General features: G+C 43.2%; 1 protein-coding gene across 3 annotated transcripts in view; it reads right to left on the bottom strand.

Moving 5' to 3' along the window:
- CDKL1 (cyclin dependent kinase like 1) overlaps positions 1-20315 on the bottom strand; it is a 42776-nt gene extending 22461 nt beyond the window's left edge. The window contains exons 1-3 of one of the 3 annotated variants that reach the window (XM_056546658.1): positions 20217-20315; positions 6894-7180; positions 1476-1597 (exon numbers count right to left, since the gene is read on the bottom strand). In XM_056546658.1, the coding sequence (XP_056402633.1) occupies positions 1476-1597; positions 6894-7061 (290 nt within the window). In that variant the 5' untranslated portion in view covers positions 7062-7180; positions 20217-20315. Of the gene's footprint in view, positions 1-1475; positions 1598-6893; positions 7181-11433; positions 11455-20162; positions 20184-20216 lie in introns of those variants that run through there. The other 2 variants (XM_056546659.1, XM_056546660.1) reach the window with 2 other exon arrangements.
- Positions 20316-22249: the final 1934 nt, after the last annotated feature.

Raw genomic sequence — 22249 nt, 5'->3', positions numbered from 1 at the left:
CTGCCACACTAAAAAACATTGTTTAGGAATGAAGAACATGACAAAGATCAAGGTGGAAGCTTGGCCTCCAAATCTCCCAGATCTCAGTTACACTTAGTATTAGGAATATACCGAAATTACGGTCGCCGAAAATGATTGGCTGAAAATAGCCCTTTCGGCTAAGGGAATTTCCCGCCGAAAATTTCTATGGGTGAGGCTTTACCCCCTCCCGACAGGAAGTTAGCCCGCGGGTCGGGTCAACGTCATAACTGGGAGATGCCCGCTGCTATCACCAGCCTACATCTACGGGTAATGACGGACACTGGATATCGCTCCGATGTCTGTCATTTAACTGGTTAAATACTGTGATCTATACAGATCCAAACATCAAACATTAAATGTCGCTATTCCCTGGTGTATAGGGGTCGCTAGGGAAGAGAGAGGCCTTAAGGGGGCCAAAAAAATGTGTAAAAAAAGTTTTAAAAAAAATACACATATTTGGTATCGCCACATGTGTAATTTTCCGAATTATTAAATTATAATGTTTCCATTTTCTTCACTCTGAATGCCTAGGGGGATTATTCCCCCTCCCTACTTGCTCCTATCCCTATCCCTGCTCCCTTCCTTTCCTTTTCACCCACCTGCCCTGGCAAATAGATTGTTTTCTGACGACCAAGAGTTTTTGGTTTCATTGCAGATTTACCAACAGGATCACCACATCTCCCCCAGGAACAGCCCATCTAAAGCAGAGCCAATACATAATGCTTGCTGCATTTTTCACAAACGCAGAAACAGGGCTTTGGCTAACGCCAAGTGCTCCAGCCCCCACCTTCCGAGACTATCTTGTCGTCTCAGCATTGACTGCCCGTTCAGCCAATCATTGGTTGCAGGTGATTGGCCTCGGAAGGTGGGGGCTGGAAAAGCCTTCAGGAAATCTCAAGGGTCCCAGAGGTCAGATCCCATGTTCAGACACTTAGCCCCTTTAATTTACCATTTTGCATCAGTATGTTTTATTGAATTAATTGAAATTTTATTTGTATTATGGACAATTTTGGATAAAATGTTGGCCAAATAAAATTATTTTAATAATTTTTAGCAGAGTTTTAAATTTCAGATTACTTAAAATCACAAATTTATTTAAACAAAAAAAAAAAAGTGATAAAACTATTTTACAAAAACTATATTAAAAAAGTGGGCAGGCCAATGCATGTTGGGTTTTGTTTTTTGGCCAAGCACACCCTAAATTTTCAGTTTCGGACCAAAATTTCCCTTTCGGTGCACCCCTACATAGTATCTGTGAAGATTACACCTATCAAGTTTCAAGACATACAGGATCTGCTGCTGGAGTCTTGGCGCAGATACCACAGGACACCATCAGAGTTATTGTGGTGTGAAGGCTTCAATGGGTCAGAGCCTGAGGGTGACCTACGCAATATTATACAGGCGGTTTAACTTTTATATGTGTATAGTCACCTTAAATCTCATTCAGCACTTACCCTCGTGGATGTCGGTCCAGTTCATTGAGGACAGTGTGGTCACAATACTCAAATACTAGATGTAATTTCCTCTTACGTCTAAAAACTTCCAGGAGGTTCACAAGGTTTGGGTGTTTTAATTGCTGCAAAAGAAAGACATACATTGTCATGGGACCAATGACAAAAACTCAAGAGGAACAGATGAGAGAAAACTGAGCCAAAAACAAATAGAAACAGTGACATTCAGCATTCACGAAATTGTCACATAAAACATTTGTAGATCAAGTCCGCAACAGAAAATACCCGGCACTGCTTCTCCACTACTCTTCTGCCGCTAAGCTCTTCTGGTATAAAGACTAGGGATGTCCCGATACCATTTTTTTAAGACCGAGTACGAGTACCGATACTTTAATTCTAGTACTCGCTGATACCAAGTACGAGTACTCATATTTTTTTTTCAAATTCAAAAAAGGGTTTTATTGAAAGTGGTAAAAGAGGCATTACAAGCAATAGGTGAGTAACAGGATAAACAAACTTGTAAGAGAGAAAGGAGTCCGGTGGCCAGGGTAGGCCCAATGGACAGCAGCTAAACAATGCATAATCACATGACATGTCATATATCAAAAAAGAACAGCAAGTGGTAAATTCCACAATAAGTAGTGCAACAAACAGTCAATCAGGAGCAACATATAACGCCCCAGGCACAAGGGCCAGGGTTACCCAGATAGGTCGGGTACGAGTCCTAATGAGGAATCTGAAATCAACAATAGGTGCGCCAGTGGAAGTACCAAAGAGAAAGAAAGCGAACAGATGTAAAACAATAAGACAACAGAAAAGGGGAGAGGGTCATGGAAGGAGGAAAAGGTAAGGAGTCAGGTTCTGAGCAGTAAAAGAGGGACATACAGACAAGGGTTGGCAAGAAAAGGAGAGGGACTGAGAAGAAGAAAAAAGAGGGAGGGGGGGAGGGAAGAAAAGGAGCCAGGAACCAGCGGGTGTCACAGCAGCACGGATGCAGGGAGTAGGATTGATACGGGAACCCAATGAGAGGGAAATCACAGGGATCTGCATCTCTGGGAGGAACAAAACTGTACCCATGGGAGCCAAGTGGCCTCAACACGCACAGCGTCATCAGGATGAACCGACATCAATTCCTCCATCTGACGTGAGTTGGCAACTTCCGCCATCCATTCGTCCAACGTAGGGGGGTCAACAGACCGCCACTTTCGAGGTATCACTGCTTTCGCGGCCTGAAGGAGGTGCCTCGCCAGAGACTTCTTGTATTTAGCCTGCGCCATGGAGAACATAAACAGTAGGGCTGCAGCAGGAGTGAGTACTCATATTTTAAAGGGAATCTGACACCAGGGTGAGACGATTTTTGGTGCTGTTTACCGTATGATATGTGGTTCTTTGTTGTGTACAATGGAGGCGGCTGCTGTAGTATGAGCCAAGATTTCTCTCTTCTCCATTGGACAGAACAGGGAATTTGCATTGGCGGTGAGACCGATGACCACATGGTGAGCAGCGGCAGAAACCGGGTCCCCTGCATCTACCTATAAATTCAAGTAAGTGCAAGTGACTCTGTAGTAAGATTGCCTTTAATAGAAGGTAGTATCCCCTTGCAGACATTAGCAGCAGCCCCCCGGCAGTCATTAGTAGCAGCCCCCCCTGTAGACAGCTGCCCCCCTTGTAGACAGCAGCCCCCCTATAAACTTAAGTAGCAGCCCCCCTGTAGACCACAGCCCCCCTTTAGACAGTGGGCCCCCATTTAAACAGCAGCAGCCCCCCCTTTAGACAGCAGCAGGGCCCCTCCTTTAAACAGCAGCAAGCGCCCCCCCCCCCCTTTAGACAGCAGCAGGGCCCCCCCCCCTTTAGACAGCAGCAGGGCCCCCCCCCCCCTTTAGACATCAGTAGCAGCCCCCTCCTCAGGTTGGGTGCTGCTGCTCTGCTGCCCAGTTCTCCTGTCCGCATCGTCTCGTCCTATGGAGGAGCATGTGACATATACGTCACTCTGCTTCCTCCGTAGCGTTACGCTGGGCGCAGGGGCGGAGTGACGTGTATGTCACATGCTCCTCCATAGGACGACACTATGCGGACCGGAGGACGGGAGAACGGGGCAGCAGAGCGGCACCAGGTATCGGGCATGGTATCGGGGATATTAAACGAGTCCCCGATACCATGCAAATGGCTAATATCGGCCCCGATACCAGTATCGGTATCGGGACATCCCTAATTAAGACCATTCCGCTGCTCACTTATAAAGTCCAAAATGCTTCCAACAAGAATATATTAAAGAATGGAGCACTCACCCGGTCTGAACGAACATTGTGCTTCTTTATTTCGTTACAGCATAAGTAGCGTTCCAACACATGTGGGAGAGCGGACGGAATCAGGGGTGGGGGAGTGGGTTGGGAGACGGTCCGTATCACGCAATCAGCGCTTCGTCAGGCAAACGGGTGGGGGAGTGGGTTGGGAGACTGTCCGTATCGCGCAATCAGCGTTCGTCAGGCAAACAGAGGAGTGGGGGAGTGTGTTGGGTGACGGTCTGTATTGCGCAATCAGCCTGACGGAGCGCTGATTGCGCGATACAGACCGTTGCCCAACCCACTCCCCCACCCCTCTGTTTCCGTCCGCTCTCACACATACGTTGGAACGCTACTATGCTGTAACGAAATAAAGAAGCACGATGTTAATTCAGACCAGGCGAGTGCTCCATTCTTTAATATAATTCTTGTTGGATGCATTTGTAGATCAAGAGCGTTGCCATCAATCTGCCATACAATAAACTAATGTGGTTAATATTTAGTATATTATTTCATTGTGGCTCCACAAGTGTGCAAAGCCCATGGACAATCCTAGACCGATCACATCGTAGTGATTACAGCGCCCAGTTGGCTGATACTATAGGTCTGTGATCTCCAACCTGTGGCTCTCTAGCTGTTGCAAAACTACTAATTCCATCATAGACATGCTGGGAGCTGAAGCTATGCAAGAAATGAAGAGTCACATGTTAGTGAACACTGATATATTGCAATCAACCTCCGTGTTTCCTAATCCTATTCAGTTCTAATCAGGGCAAGATGGGGGTTGTAGTTTCGCAGGTTTGGGGCAACCTGCTGTAGGTTTATCCTATTATGAGAACCTCCCTGACATCTTTGGTTGGCCATATGCCCTGTATCATGGATGAACAAAGACGCACAAAACAAAGCGCAACATGCCGAATATTGGCAGCTTCCCTGTTTGTTCTTCCTCCTTTATATATATATCCTATGTCAAATGTCATAAAGGACCTTTATCATGGGATAATATGCCTGGAGGGGTTTACATGTCCCATGTCTTGGAGACAATGTCAAAGCATTAGTTAATACCGCTAAAGATCAAAACACAAACACAGCCATTGAAACCCAGGCCTTCCCCATTGCTCACAGGACACACACACAAATGGGATTCCTACCCATCTCTCGCACACAGGCAGGTATTGTTGGTTACAACTCAGCGTTCACTAAATATTTGCTTTTTAGCAGGCCTGTATAGGTAGGATCAGAGCAGCTTAACTACACAAACATGTTGCCAGATAGAGCCTGGCATTCCAATGGTCAATAAACAGAGGTGGTTACTATTGACCAAGAGGAGGAAAACACTCCTCAAGCAGGTCTCCACAAGTCGCACCGATAAGGAGGTGCCGGGCCATTCCAAACCAGGACGACGAAAGAAAGCTCGTGAAAATTTTTACAAGTGGTACCGAAGCCTAAACTCGTGAAAATTTTACAAGCAGCAATGATGCCCATAAATACCAATAGATGGGACGTCCTGCTGCAAAGGTTTCGTTTCAAATTATCTTGTTTTATTTTCTACTTCCCGAAACCGAAAAGTTTATTTAGCTGCCTGTAGACATTAGATCGGAATTTGCCAAAATGGTGCTATGGTTTGCAGACAAACTCTCAAATTGGCAAAAACAGAGATTACAAGGGTAATACCTTTGATGAATTTTAGTTACAGACTAAAAAATCTTTTAGATGATAGATATTTTATAAATAAGAGAGGCTAGGTTATAGAAACAAAAAAATAAAATTAATTAAAAAAAATTTGAAGAAGCCTAAATGTATCTTTAGAAGAGCCCACACTTTGAAAAATATTGTTGCTCCATCAGTCCCTAGGAAGCAAAAAACGATGAAAGTAAAAACGATGAACCACATCTGTCTGAAAGGGATATAGAAGTGCGGTTTGACACGATGTAAGTGTTGTAAGCATATAGCTCATAAAACCACTCAGATTACAGACAGATTAAAGGGGTACTTCGCTGCCCTGCTTCGGAAGCTCCGCTCCCCAGCGTCCGGAAGTTTAGTGTTCCGAACACTGCGTTCGGGCTTCCGTGTTCAGGGCTGCCCCTCGTGACGTCACGCCCACCCACCCCAAACGAAAGTCTATGGGAAGGGGGCGCGAAGACCATCGCGCCCCCTTCCCAAAGACTTTCGTTGAGGGGGCGGGCGTGACGTCACTAGGGGCAGCCCTGAACACGGAAGCCAGAACGCAGTGTTCGGAACACTAAACTTCCGGACGCTGGGGAGCGGAGATTCCGAAGCAGGGCAGCGGAGTACCCCTTTAAATAAACATAGATCTTAGATCAATAATAAATATGAGCTCCAGTGTCTCCAGATACTTTTCCATATACCACAATGGAGATCCTAGTGGTTTGAGAACGTTTCCACTAGATGTAGTACCTGAGGGTAACTATACTCATCTGTGCCACAGGGAGATGTATTGGATCTTCTGACTAAATAAATACATTGACCCCCCCATGGCCTAAATGAGTGTTTAGAGTCAATTTTTTAGGTATATGTTTATTCTGCTATTAATCTTTTTAGTCGGTGTATGGTAAATGATTTGACATATTTTGTTATTATTAATCCCAAATCACTGGTCTGAACTGACCAGCGATTTGCGGCGATCGCCAACAGGGGTTTGCATCGGGTGCCTGCTGGCGAGCAGGGGAGACCGGAATTTCCCACGGGTGTACAGGTACGTCCATGGTCATTAGGCACCAGGAAGTCCGGACGTACCTGTACATCCTTGGTCCTTAAGTGTATAATATATATATGGATTTATATTCCTGCACAAATCCCCAATGTGTTCATTACCATATCAAGTAAATTTTGCACAGATGAGCAGTAAGATAAATACCTTATAAATCGGATTAGGAAAGGCTCTGGAGATATAGACGTTACCTACAGAATGCCTGCAATCCTGTGTAATACTAAAAATGCACATTTCATGCATATACATGCTCTGTCAGTCGAAGGCTGTCAGAGCACAATGGGAGTTATAGTTATACAACAGCTGGAGAGCTACTAATTGTGGACCACTGGTCTGATGAGATAAAAGCCAGCAGATCATCTATTGCACAGTAGATGCGTTTATATTAAAAAATTATGTGACAGGTACCTTAAGCATGCGAATCTCCCGTAAGGCAATTTTCTTTATCACTGGATCATCTTCAGACTCTAAGAACTTTTTTATAGCCACGATTTGTCCCGTGTCTCTATTTCTGCACTTGAAAACAACTCCATAGGAACCTTCTCCTATTTTGCCAATCTTCTCGTACTTATCCATGAATCTGGACTAACTCGACCTTTAAATGCAATCCTGTGCGGCTTAGTCGTGGGCATAAGAGGAAAGTATACGACGGCAGAATCTTCTCACAAGTGGTTGTGTCTTCCCTTGGGCGGCACCTGGAAACAGAACAAAGGATTCGGTCTTAGCAGAATTTATTTTCAATGGCCAATGCACAAATAGATGGGGCATGATATAAGAGGATAATTTATGTCCGGACCACTCTATTCACTGCAGGCCATTGTTACAATGAATAGCCAAAGTAGTGGAGAAAATGACCCTCACGAGTGCATACAGAGTCCGATGGAACATGTTACAATTTTTGTTTTGCTGAACTTTTATAGTAGAGCAACTTCTGTAAGATGTCAGAAGCAAAAAGAGGTAGAGAGACCCCATGCAACTCTCTGGCAGCCCTATTAATGCTCCATACAATACAGATCCATAATACCGCCACATGCATGTCACTTTTGACTCAAAACTGCAAGTTAGAATCCAGTTTTAAAATAGACGTACAGCTGTCTCCCCACCCACCTAGGAAAACAACTTTACATTTATTTTTCTTGAGCACTGCATACAGCTACAACAAACAGTATCTCACAACAGTGATTGCACTCCCGCTGATGTCTGCCATTAAAGGGGTACTCCGGCCCCAAGACATCTTATCCCCTATACAAAAGGTAAAATGTCTGATCGTGGGGTCCCAATCTAGCATGCAGCACCCACCTGTAAGTACTGCCAGAAGCCCTGGAGGTTCTCAGTCTTTTGCCTCCTGACCACGGGGATGGAGTATTGTGAAGTCACGACCCCCCCCCCCCCCCCAATGTGACGTCACGCCCCGCCCCCTCAATGCAAGTCTGTCACGCCCCCTCCCATAGACTTGCATTGAGGGGGCGGAGTCGTGACGTCGCAATACTCCGTCCCCGTGGTCGGAAGGCATAAGGCTGAAAGCCTCAAGCGCTTCCGGCAGTACTTACAGATTTGTGCTGCATGCTAGATTGCGGGGGTCCCCAGCAGCGGGACCCCCCCCCCCCCCCCACGATCAGACATCTTATTCCCTATCCTTTGGATAGGGGCTAAGATGTCTTGGGGCCGGAGTACCCCTTTAACCCCTCAGATCACGGCATCAGTGGCAATGCATGCGTTTGAATGGATGATCAGATCACCCGCGGCACTCTTATCAGAGTATACGTCGCCATCCTGTTTTTTGGCGGGATGCCAATGGATACGGAAGGAAAGTCCTAACCCAGTGTGAACCTAGCCTAACCAGATCAGCCACTGATGTCTTAGTACCAGATACCATAGGACACCTTCAGACATGAAGTCCAGGCATCAATGGCTCAGAGGGTTTATTTTTTTGCAGGGTGGGTTTTAATGTTATGGCTGATTGGTGTATAAGTCATTGAGGATATTGTCTTGCATATGATAAAAGGACCTGGGTCGGGATTTCATGGTCTCTTTCCCCGGGGCAGACCTTGGCATATAAAGTCGGATCTCTTTTCCCCGAGTTATTGGCTCATTGTCAAAGTGTGAAGTTGAGGTGTAATTTAATGCTTCAGAACAAACAGAGGCCTCGAGGCTCATGCAAACTGCAGACCATCCGGCTCCAGCAGTGACATTAGATGCTCCATCTCTGGTGAACCGATACGCCCCGACTTTGTACAATGCGCTTCTAGTTTCCTCTCTCGCTTTCTTTCCTTTTTATTTCACTTTTATAATCTCCGAGACACAAAGAAACCATTAAAGACAGCAGATGCGAGTTATTCACACCGACACGTGCTGTAGCCGAATTCCCATAACTAATAAAAAGATACGTTTCAGATACACGTTCTTTAGGAGTCATTTCTGCACATTACTTTATGTGCTTATTTTATGTTATTGCTTTATATAGCACTGACAAATTCTGCAGCACTGTACAGAGATCATCACTCATATTGGTTCCTGTCCCCAATCTGGAAAAACATCTGGGAGTTGTAGTGTTGCAATGGCTGGAAGCACAAAGCTGGACAAAGTCCATTAGCCAAGGAGCCAATAACAATTCTTGGTACCTATAGTTTCTATAGCAGTGGTCCCCAAACTGTGGCCCTCCAGATGTTGCAAAACTACAACTCCCAGCATGCCTGGACAGCCAACGGCTGTCCAGGCATGCTGGGAATTGTAGTTTTGCAACATCTGGAGGGCCACAGTTTGGGGACCACTGTTCTATAGCCTTGCTACTAAAGAAAAAATATATATAAATAGTTGCTGTAGTGGTCAAACTAAGGCTTTACAAAAAGTCTGTCACACATTCCTTTTTTAAAAAAAAATAAAAATGTAAAAAAAAAATCAAGTTTTTTGTTGCGATTTTACCTGCATTTTTTTTTTTTTTTTTTTTTTTAATGAAAGACGAGGCTAAAGTTATAGTTTTGCAACAGCTGGAGAGTCACAGGTTGAGGAACACTGCGGTGGGGACATGTAGAACAATTAAACCCAAGTTACTATTTTTGTGCTGTTATTCCTCATTTTGGGTAGGGACACACGTGCCGTATTTTGCTGCAGGTCTTCCTACCCATTGTTAATTGGTAGCAAAATCAGCTGCAGAAAATACACAGCAGAATATTCAACAAAACACAGCACATGTGACCCTATCCTTTGGGTGCATTTGGGAGGGGGGGGGGGGGTCTGTGGTGGTTTTTCAAAATGAAGCATATTTTAAAAGGCAGTGTTTCTCAGAGAGCCTCCAGGTGTTGAAAAAAATAAATACAACTCCCAGCATACCCGGACAGCATTTGACTGTAGTTTTGCAACAGCTGGAGGCTCCCTGTATGTGAAACACTCGTTGAGGGTGTATTTAAAGGCTCAAAAATACCCTTTTAGGGTACGTTTCCACACGGCGTATTTGCTGCTGCGTATTTTATTTTCCCTGTTGAAGTTAATGGGTAGGAAAATACGCAGCACCAAATACGCAGCAAAATACGCCATGTGGGAATGCACCCTTATTTACAAAGAAAATGTGCATCAGATTTGCAGGCAATTTTTATGCAAGTTTTTGTTTTAGGAATATTTTAAGTACATTTCATGGGCATTTTCCACGTAAATCAAGACTCTGCTTGCAATTTCCAAAAGATTTTTGAGTGTTTAAGTACATTAAAATGGCAAGCCATATTATGGGCCATGATATGTTAAAAACTATTTTTTTTAGTTTTTGATTTTTTTTTTTTATGCCCATAAAAGTGGCCATGAAATAAAAAAAAAATAAATAAAAGTCAACTGAGCATCGTTCTGTCAGTGAATTCAATGGGGAAAAAATGTATAGGTGTATCTTAATACATAATAAAGAACTGTGTGGGAACATAGCTATAGACTTTTATTTCCTAATGTGTCCAGTTTTTTGTGGCTTGTTTTAAATTAGGGAGAATCACATGATTTGTATAAGAACATCACTCACAAAAAGATGCAACCAAGAAAGCTCATGCACTAAAACATGATGTTTTGGAAAAATGGCATAAAAAAAACTGAGTAAAAAAACGTATGAAGATGAACATATCAAATGTAAAAAATAAATAACTAATGCCTTACAGATTTTGCTCTGTACTGGACTCAGTGTTCATGAATTACCTATTAGGGTACGTTCCCACCTGGCGTATTTTTCTGTGTATTTGCTGCTGCGTATTTCCTTACCCATTGACTTGGGAAATAAAATATGCAGCAGCAAACACGCAGCAAAATACGTCAGGTGGGAACGTACCCTAAGACAATGAATAACTAGTCCTAAACTGCATATATGCCTTTATTTATAGGAGGTTAATACTAAGGAGAGGAAGAGGTGATCATATAGAACCATTTCATTTAAAATTGAATAATAGACATATATATATATATATATATATATATATATATATATATATATCTCTAACTAACTAAGCTTAGGAAAGAGTTTTCCACTGAAGGGTCCCTGTATATAGCTTTAAACAGGGTTCCAAAACCCTTAGGCTATGTCAACACCTCCGAATTTCCGTGCGGAATTCCACTTGGAATGTCCACACGGAAATTCCGCTGCAGCAGAGCCCCATTGAATTCAACGGGATTCTGCTGCACTGTGCACACAGCGGAATTTCCATGCCAGAAATTCCAGAATTTCCAGGAAATTCCGTTTTCCATGTCCGCAAAAGGAATGAACACGTTCGTTCTTTCTGCAGACTCTGCGCGGAATGCATAGCCATATATGAAACAGCGCCTTCCTGTGAGGTCCAATTATATCTCCGGAATGTCCGCAGACATTGTCCGTGCGGACATTCCGAAGTGTCTTAAAGGAAAACTGTCAGCTCGTTCACATTAAACCTTATACACTGGCTTATAGTGTGGGTGAACAGGAGTCCAACGAGGGGTCACTTACTTAAATATGCCCAGTAGGTCCTAAGATATGTCCCCCAAGAAGATCCCCTGTGGAATTTAGTGAATCGCACAGTGGGGGCACGGCTTTGCAGGAGGCGGGGCTTGATCTGCCTAATTTACATATTCATTGTCTGTGACTTCACATCCTAGTGAAGTGGAATCACTAAGCCCCGCTCCCAGTGCGCGATTCACTGAATTCAGCAGTGGATCTTCTGGGGGGACATATCTCAGGACCTATTTAAATAAGTCCCCCCTCGTTGGACTCCTGATCACCCGCACTACACCACAGAGTATAAGGTTTAGTGCGGGTAAACAGGCTTACTGTTTTCCTTTAAAGGGGTACTCCACTGGCCAGCATTCTGTGTTTAGTGTTCCGGGGGTTGGCCATGCTCCTCGTGATGTCAAGGCCACGTCCCCTCAATGCAAGTCTATGGGAGGGGGCGCGGCTGACCCGAACAGCACATAAACAGTGGAGTACCCCTTTAAACCCACAAAGGCTGTCCCGGCATGATAGCTGGAGAGTCACAGCTTGGGCTACTGTGATATAAAGCAACTTACATAGGTGTTCCCAGACTCTGCTCAGTTCTGTCATGGCATGCTGGGAGTTGTAGTTTTGTAACAGCTAGAGAGCCACAGGTTGGTGAACATTGGCTTAGGGTGCATTCACACCACGTTTTTGCAATACAGTTTCCGTATCAGGTTTTTGGTGAAAAACGGATTTTTCAAAACCTGACTAAACTGTATCAAAACGTGTGTACAAATTTCAACCCGTATATGGTTTCAAAAATGATGTCTGGTTACATCCGTTATTTAAGAAAAAAAACATATCCGTTTTTTAACTTTTTACTCCATTTTGATTAAAGTTTCACTTGTTTGATTGAAATTCCAAGAAAAAAAAAAGTCAAAAACCGTATGGTGCAAACCAGATGGAATCGTACGCACATACGGTTCGGTACGGTTCCCATTGACTCCCATGTTATAAAAAAAAAAATTTAAAAAATTTAAAAACGTACACGGTTTAATACATTTTTTCACCCGGACCAAAAAACGTGGTAGACTACGGTTTTGGGTACAGGTAAAAAAAAAAAAAACACGGACAAAACCATATAAGACGCAAAACGGACTAAACCAGATGATGCATTTGACATATGGTTTACAACGTTAAGTCAATGCATACGGTTTTCTATACTGTTCCATACAGTTTTTAACTTGAAACCGTATATGGGAACTGTATAACAAAAACGTGGTGTGCATGCAGCCTTATAGGCACTGTATTAATCAGAGTAAGGCTAGGTACAGACTACGGAATCTCCGGGCAGAAAATTTCCGCCCGGAGATTCCGAGTGCGGCCAGCTATGACTGAATCAGTCGGCGCTAGGACCGCGCGGACACTGTAGTCTCCAATAGACTGCAATGTGTTCCGCGCGGATTTCCGCCTGAAGAAAGAGCAACGCCTTTCTTCAGGCGGAAATTTCCAAGCGGATTTTCCATTCACAAATTCCGAAGTGTGAAACCATTCGCTACACTATAAATTTTAGCAAGCGGAATTTCCGCCTGCAATTTCAAAGCGGAATTGCAGGCGGAAATTCCGTAGTCTGAACCTAGCCTAAGTTTCAGGGCTGGATTCCTGTATAAACCTATAGAAATAATACACTGTTGTCTGATAAGTAGATGGGTGATTGAATGTGCAATTTACAACACCCTGAAGGCAATGGATTTGGCTATTCAGCCAGGACACTTGTCTGACATTAAATGCATAGTGAATGCACCTGCCAAGCAACCAGATCTCAGTCAACTATTCCGACTCTCTCACCGGCTCCTGTCAACACGATCACATTATACGGTCTCCGCAGGACAACAGAGAGGGAGACTGGAATTAACAGAGAACTGGGCATCTCCTTGGCTCACTCTTCTTAGAAAGATGTTAAAGGGGTACTCCACTGGAAAACTTTATTTATTTATTTATTTTTTAAATCAACTGGTGCCAGAAAATTTTACAAATTTGTAAATTACTTCTATAAAAAAAAATCTTAATCCTTCCAGTACTTATTAGCAGCAGTATACTATAGAGGAAATTCTTTTCTTTTTGGATTTCATTTCTGTCTGACCAAAGTGCTCTCTGCCGACACCTCTGTCCATTTTAGGAACTGTCCAGACCAGCACATGTTTGCTATGGGGATTTTCTCCTGCTCTGGACAGTTCCTAAAATGGACAGAGGTGTCAGCAGAGAGCACTGTGGTCGTGACAAAAGAAATCCAAAAAGAAAAGAATTTCCTCCAGCATGTTCAGTGGAATGTTGGCACGGAAATTTTCTTAGAAGTTTCTGTTAAGCCCCGTCCTCCCAAAAAAATAAAAAAATATTCCATCTATAAAGCCATGTGAGGGCTTGTTTTCTGGAACCAACTGTCCTTTGTAATGACATCCTTCATTGTATTATATAAAATGTATTGCAGAACCATAATAAAAGATTTGTCCAGTATAAACAATTTTTTATTGGGGGGGGCTTAACAGAAACTTCTAAGAAAATTTCCGTGCGAACATTCCGCTGAACATGCTGGTGCTAGGACCGCTCGCTAATGTGACATCTCATGGACAGCAAGGCATTTTTTTTGTGGGGTCCGCAAAAACATAAAAACAGGTTCAATGTTTTTGCGGATGATGGAATCCGGATTTACACTGCAGATGTTGTTGTTGCCAAAATTCTGCCTTGTGAACAGTGCAGCGGAGTCCCATTGAAATCAATAGGACTCTTCTGCTGCAGAATGTCCATGTGGAGGAATAATGAGGAATTCTGCACGGACAATCTGCTGTGTGAACATGGCCTAAAGCAGCTATGACCCTAACCTAAGACCGTTGAAGAGACAATTAATTTCCTGGAATTAACACTTTGTATCAGTCTCATTTTAACCAGTTCCAGGGAGGTTTTCCTGAATTCAATATATGGATACAACCAGACGTAAATTCATCTTTTCAATCAGCTACAGAACAAAACAATAATCTTCGGGAAAAAAAACAAGCATAAGGCAGTAAACAATGCGTTTTAGCAAAAAAAGGAGAAAAAAAAAAAAAAACACAAAACTCTGCGCAATTCTTTTCTTTGGCCCAAAAAAAAAAAACAATGCAGCGAGAGGTTAGCTGGGAGTAGGGTTGCCACCTGGCCGGTATTTTACCGACACTGTCGGTATTTATCCAACCAATCCTCCAACTCCCAGAATGTTGCACCATATATTATACCAGTGTTTCCCAACCACAGAGCCTCCAGCTGTTGCAAAACTACAACTCCCAGCATGCCCGGACAGCCGTTGGCTGTCCGGGCATGCTGGGAATTGTAGTTTTGCAACAGCTGGAAGCAACCTTGGTTGGGAAACACTGACCTATACTATTATACAGTCCAACATGCTGGGAAGTGTAGTTTTGCAACAGCTGGAGGCACCCCTGGTTGGGAAACACTGACCTATACTATTATACAGTCCAACATGCTGGGAAGTGTAGTTTTGCAACAGCTGGAGGCACCCCTGGTTGGGAAACACTGACCTATACTATTATACAGTCCAACATGCTGGGAAGTGTAGTTTTGCAACAGCTGGAGGCACCCCTGGTTGGGAAACACTGACCTATACTATTATACAGTCCAACATGCTGGGAGTTGTAGTTTTTGTTTGGGGCAGCTGCTGAACCACAGGCTGTATCAGGGCGTGCTGGGAGTTATAGTTAGTAACTAACTGCAACTCCCGAATTTGCTAAAAAAATAAAAAAGAAAAAAACACATCAAAGTCACATAAAAAAAAATGGTACTGTTAAAAACTACAGCGCAAAAAATGAGCCCTCATACAGCTCCATATAAGGAGCAATAAAGTTATAGGGGTCAGGATAGGACAAAATGTTACCCCCCACCGCATATGTGTATCCTGTGATGTCACGCATATATAATTAATTATGCAAATAAGCATGGCCGGTATTTTTTTTGCAAGAAAGGTGGCGACCCTAGCTGGGAGTCAACAAGATAATATGTAATGTCATCTCCACATGGAATTTTTTTTTTAACCCTTCAGGAGGCATTTTTACATTCAGTGGGAAAAAAAAAAGTCAAAGAAAAAGTGTCTGCTCGTAGTCTAAACTCAGCTAAGGTTCACATCACGTTTTTCCCTATACGGGACCGCATACGGCTGGTAGGAACTAAAAACTTGCGCTCCCGTATCCCTGCCGTATGCGGTCCCGTATGTAATTTATTTCAATGAGCTGACCGGAGTGAACCGGTTGACTAATTTTTCCCCGTATGTGGTTGTCTACCGGACCTAAAACCGTGGTTGACTACGGTTTTAGGTCAGGTAGAAAACCGAAAATTTTTAGCTCCCCCCCCCCCAGACGTATGCGGTCCCGTATAGGGAAAAAAACGTGATGTGAATCCAGCCTAATACAAACACAATACAGGCAAGACTTGGAATGGGGCCCTACTCCATCACAACAGCATGGTGTTCATAGAGGGGAGATTTATCAAAACCTGTGCAGAGGAAGAGTGGTGCAGTTGCCAATAGCAACCAGATTGCTTCTTTCCTCTTTTTAAAGAGGCCTGGTGTAAAATGAAAGACGCAATCTGGTTGCTATGGGCAACAGCACCACTCTTCTTCTAGACGGGTTTTGATAAATCGCCCCCAGAAATATTATGATTTTTTTTGTATCCCCACTATAGAGTACTTTTCTTCTTCGGGTAGAATAACACGTGCCATATTTTGCTGCTTATTTTCCTACCAATGGGTAGCAAAACATGCAGCTGATTTTCCTACATTTACTTCAATGGATAGAAAAATACAAAACACGGCATGTGTGACCCTACCCCAACATAGGATACTAAGTGATCTGCACCCTTTTTTTCCCCCCCATTACCCCTTTCACCTGTCACTACTAATCTTTGGCAAACATCCCCATCAGTGAATCAGACTGCGCTGTCCATTTTCACATTGTATACCATTACCGGAAACCTGCACTGTATCAATCTAACAAAGAGTCGTCCGTCATTGTCCGCCAAACCCAAAGCCAAGCGATCACCATGAATGAAAATCTGGAAGAAATCCAAACCGGACTTAAAGGAGTACTCCTGCGCGCACTTTTTTCCTTTTATCCCATCCTGGCTGCAAAATAATAGATAACAAAAACTTTCTCTTACCTGCCAACGAGCCCCCGGAGCTCCGGTACACTCCGGTACAGGTGTTCGGTCCCCGGGCTGTATTCTTCTTACTTCCTGTTAGCCCAGAACGTCACACGATGCTTCAGCCTATCACCGGCCGCAGCGATGTCCCGCCTCAGCCGGTGATAGGCTGAAGCTCCGTGTGACGTTCCGGGCTAACAGGAAGTAAGAAGAATACAGCCCGGGGACCGAACACCTGTACCGGAGCACCGGGGGCTCGTTGGCAGGTAAGAGAAAGTGCGTTTTCTTTTATTTTGCAGCCCGGACGGGATAAAAGAAAAAAAGTGCGCGCCGGAGTACTCCTTTAACAAAAGATTCCTGCATTCTCTAGGTGACTTTCATCTGGTGACCATGCAGGGCAGTCACAGATTGGAGACCACTTCTCTGTACCCTAAAAATCACAAATAATATGCTACAATAACAGAATAATACCAAAATAATAATAATAAATATTTCAACATTCTTCTATATAGCAACGACAGAAAAATTTCAACAGCCATAAGTAATAACAGACAGGAAATTACCTAGCTATATTGGGGGGTATTTATCAACGGATTTATGGGTCTTTTATTGCATATGTTTTTGGCACAGTGTTTTTTTTTGGGCCAAAGTTTGGTGCATTCTCTCCACTGTCATTTTGTAAACTTGCTAGGATTTTGACGGTCATGTGTATGATTTTTGCAGTGGTCAGTAATTTATCATTTGCACCAATTGTATTTTGGCGCTAATTTGCCTGTTTTTTGATGAATGTTTGGCGCAAATCATTACCAACAATATTCTGACATGGAAAACACACATACCAAAAAGGTAGAATAGGGTATGCGCCAAAGTTACTAAAGGACATACGTCAAATGATAAATTTGGCGTACGTCCGTAAAAACCAAAGTAAAAACAAAAACGGGTAAAAAGAAACTGACAACAGGTAAAAATGATAAATACTGTATACCCGATTGTACTCCATTATACAGACTCCACATTGATTTATTAATCTTTCACTTTCTTATCCACAAAACATCTGCAGCCAATACATGAAATGATTTACTAGATGTTATGCAGAATGCAAGACGCGTCCTTTACTACGCAGCAATGCCAGGGAAATGTCAATTTTTAACAGATTTCTATTTACTTCAAACTAGTAAGTGGAAATTGTGCTGTCTACATCAGGAAAGTTACCTGCGATGCCAAGACCAAACCAGATGCATCAAGGACCAAGCACAGGAGCCCCTGCAATACCGCAGACTCCTAAACAATCCATATGCTGCCATATGGTGCTATTGTAAGGCATTACCATTCCGTTATTACCAGTTATGGCATCCATATTTTTTTCATACGTTATTGTAAAATAACGGCAGTAAAAAAGCAAGATGATACTTGTAGTGTGAAAAGGGGCCTAAAAAGAAGACCACTAACGAGTAAAAATTGCATTTTTTTTATTTATTTTTTTGCACACAAAAATGGGCCAGCATTATTATTATGTTTACCCTCCCCCCCCCCCGCCAGTCTATATTTGATGCTATTTTGGCGCAAGTGTCCTTTTTTTTTTTTGTGCCTTTTGGTTTACACATTTCTGCTGATTTTGAGTTGTAATCCACTGATTTTGGCAATATGCATAATATGGACGGGTTTTATGAACTGTGCCATTTTGTGAAAAGGCACAAAACCACCAAAAAGTCTCTAAGCTACACCAGCCCAGACTAGCTTTTTGGTGTATGTGAAGAGTGAAATTTCAGAAAAATGTGACCTGCTCCTACACATTACTGGCACACACACAAAAAAAAAAAAAAAAAATGTAGAAAAATGCTTCAGTTACACCTAATGGGGGGCATTCATCATTATAGGTGTAAGTGAAGCATTTTTCTACACCTTTTTTTTTGTGTGCTGGTAAAGTGTAGGAGCAACAAACAAAAAAAAAAAAAAAAAAAAAGGACACGAACCAAAATAGCCCCAAATATAGATGAAAAAATGGGTAAACATAATGCATGATGAATGACCCCCCCCCCCCCAATGTTGCACAAATTGCAACTTTGCACAAAAGGGGATGATAAATCCCTATGCAGGAACATAGGCCGGAATTTATCATTGTAGGTGTAAGTGAAGCATTTTTCGACACCTTTTTAGTGTGTGCTGTAATGTGTAAGAGCGCCAAATGTATTAAAATGGTCAAAGAGCATTTGATAAATTTTGTGCAGGTCACATTTTCTGAAATTCCTCTCTTGACATAAACCAAAAAGCTAAGCTAAGTCTGGGCTGGTGTAGTTTTAGCGACTTTTCAGTGGCTTTGCCCCTTTTTTTTTGCGCCTTTTTACAAAAAGGCGCAGTTCATAAAACCCTTTTATATCATGTGTATTGCCAAAATCAGTGGATTGCAACTCAGAATCAGCAGAAAAGGCGCAAATAAACCCCGCTTGCGCCTTTTGTAGACACAAAAACAGTCTAAAGACAATGATAAATGTCGGCCATAGCCCTAAGATAAAGTATGGGAGTCATAAAAAAAATCTAATAAAATAAAAAATTATATTTTGATTATGTCAAAAGTTTTGATCGGTCGGGGTCTGAATGCTGTGACCCACACCGATCAGCAGGAAAAGCCAGAAAAAAAACGCGCTCTCTGTCCTGGGGCCCCATGGGGCCATTCAGAGAAGCTGGTCAGGGATTGAGGGGATCTCAGTCAGCACTGACCCCACAACCGATCCAAACTTCAGACATGTCTAATTTTTTTTCTATTTATTATGACCGGAAAACTTTAATTAGTAAAGCGTCTCTGTTTTTACCTTCTTCACATCTGTATATATTATTATTATTATTATTATTTGATGTAACAGCGTAGCACTCCATGATTTCCTGTCATTCATGAAAAGCCTATACCTAATGTATGTTTTCTTTTTCAATTATTAATTTATTTTTAAAATTAAAAGTCAATGGGAAACCTAAAGCTTCACATTTCCGTATGTTTAATGTTTTTTTTAATTATTTATTTATTTTTTTACATTAAGTCTTTAATAGTATCAATGTTTGAATTCTGCAACTTTACAGGGAAAAACATATAGCTGTACATGTAACGTATACATACAATTTAAAAGGTATATCCATATAAAATGAAGCCTCCTAGTGTTTCCCAACCAGTGTGCCTCCAGCTGTTGCAAAACTACAACTCCCAGCATGGCTGCTGAGAATTGTAGTTCTGCAACAGCTGGAGGCTCACTGGTTGAGGAACATTGCTGTAATACAGTGTTTCCCAACCAGGATGCCCCCAGGTGTTGTAAAACTACAACTCCCAGCATGCCCGGACAGCCGAAGGCTGTCCGGGCATGCTGGGAGTTGTAGTTTTACAACAGCTGTGGGCAACCTGGGTGGAAAACACTGCCGTATACACTTATGGGTTATCCGGTATCGCCGTAATATACCGTCACCTCAAATTACCTCCATAGAACATCAGTTTTATTATCATTATAACAGGCATAGAAGTTCAGCTCCCGGAATACCGCACATACGGCACAGTACACACTAGGTGCTTTGGTACAGTCATAACATGTAAGTAACCTGACCCGGCCCGGTGCCATCAGTACAGTCCGGTCCTCACACCGGCCCACAGCACTTACCTCACAACACGGCTCCGGAGACTTCTCCGATATACACTGACCGCTCACTGACAGCACAGTACTGTACCCTGCACGGCCGTCTCCGTAGCAACACAATCCCCGCCCCCTGCCGGCCCAGCCAATCAGCGGGCGCCGTCCTGCTCCCGCCACAAGGGAAGCATTCCACAGTGAGGAGCGGGTTGTCGTCTGTCAGAGCTGAGACAGCTGAGGTGATGGACGGTCTCTGACAGACTGCTGCTGCGGGGTGTTGTTATTTTACACAGGGCTGTGTGAAATAAAACAATAAATAACATTCACACCATGTTTTTGCAATACAATTCCCGTGTACGTTTACGTGTAAACTGTACGGAACCGTATTGAAAACCGTATGCATTGACTCTCCACTGGTTAAAAATTGTGCTGAGATCCCCCACAATCACCCCACAATCACCTCATTCCCTGACCAGCTTCAGGTGCATACGGGTGCTGGATCTGGCGGGGAGGGGCAAATCGGCACTCCCGTACCCCGGCCAGATCAGCCTGTGACTCCATTTACTTTAATGATCCGACCGTAGTCAAAAGGTGACTCCGGTCGGCTCAGTTTTGACCCGTATGCGGTTTTGGACCGGACCTAAAACCGTAGTAAACTAAGGTGGTGGGGGGGGGGGGGGGGGGGGGTAATGATTAGCCCCCTCCATCTTAATCCCCTGTGCCATTATACCCCCCCCCCCCCCTCTCCCTCCCATTTTAATTCCCTTGTGCCATTATACCCCCCCTCTCCCTCCCATTTTAATTCCCTTGTGCCATTATTCCCCCCTTCATTTTAATCCCCTTGTGCCATTATCCCCCCCCCCCCCCCCTTCATCTTTATCCCCTTGTCCAATTATTCCCCCCTCCCTCTGATCCTCTTTTGCCATATCGGATAATAATGGCTAAAGGGGATCAGAGGGAGGGGGGAATAATTGCACAAGGTGGATTAAGTATTGCATTAGTATAAAGGTATTAGTATAAAGGTAAGCACACACCATTATAAGTCATTTTATGACTTATTTTGTTCGCGGGGTACCCATCCGCGCAAATTTACGCATGGAGGGTACCCGCGAGCATACTGAAATACTATAAAAAGCGATTAAAAGTTACATATACACATAAGTGATACCTATAAAAAGTACAGATCACAACGCAAAAAATTAGCCATCATTAAGCCCTGTATACGATAAAATGGGAATGGTCAAAATAGATTGATTTTAAACATCCAAATTTTGTTAAAAAAGTGTGAGATTTTTTTTTAAAGCGGTACAATAATAGAAAATATGTAACTATGAGTATAATTTCAATCGTATTGACCCACAGAATGAAGAAAACATGTCATTTTTACCATAAAGTGTACAGCATGAAAACCAAACCTTCCAAAATTTGCTAAATTGCGGTTTTCTTTTCAATTTTTCCGGGGGCCGAACAGACCTTAAACAGGTCAGAGCACAAAAGCAGTTAGGGAAGGGGCACACAAGGCGCACCCGCAGTGTATTTGACGCTGTGGATGCACCAATGGCACAAAGGGACTGCAGAGCGAACATACAACATAAAGAGCTACCCAGCCGCAGCAGGGAGCTCTCTCTACAGTCCCTCTGTGACTGCCATCGGCACATCCGCAGTGTGAAATACGCTGCAGATGCGCTTTGTGTGACCCTGCCCTTATAGTGAAACAAGACAAAACTATACAAATTGGGTATTGTGATTGCACCAACCTGAGGAATATAACACGTGGGCCACACAGAGAACAGCATAAATAAAGTTTTGCAGTATATGTTATGGTAAAATGAATAATGTCCTTACAAAGTACATGACACTTTGTAATCCATTACAGGCTAGCAGTATTTTTTTTTTATCCCCCTAAGGCTAGGTTCACATGTGCATCAGAGCTCTGTTAGCCGAATCCATCAAAATAGCATGAGCGCTCAAATCCTGCTAGTAAACAGACACCAGACAGATCCCATTAAAATCAATTGGATCTGTCGGGACCGGTTGGCGTCTTTCTGCCACAGACCGTCCGG

Source organism: Hyla sarda, chromosome 11 (genome assembly GCF_029499605.1).
Source record: "Hyla sarda isolate aHylSar1 chromosome 11, aHylSar1.hap1, whole genome shotgun sequence".
Lineage (NCBI taxonomy): Eukaryota > Metazoa > Chordata > Amphibia > Anura > Hylidae > Hyla > Hyla sarda.
Note: the sequence above shows the minus strand (reverse complement) of the source record. Positions and strands in the feature narration are given on the sequence as shown.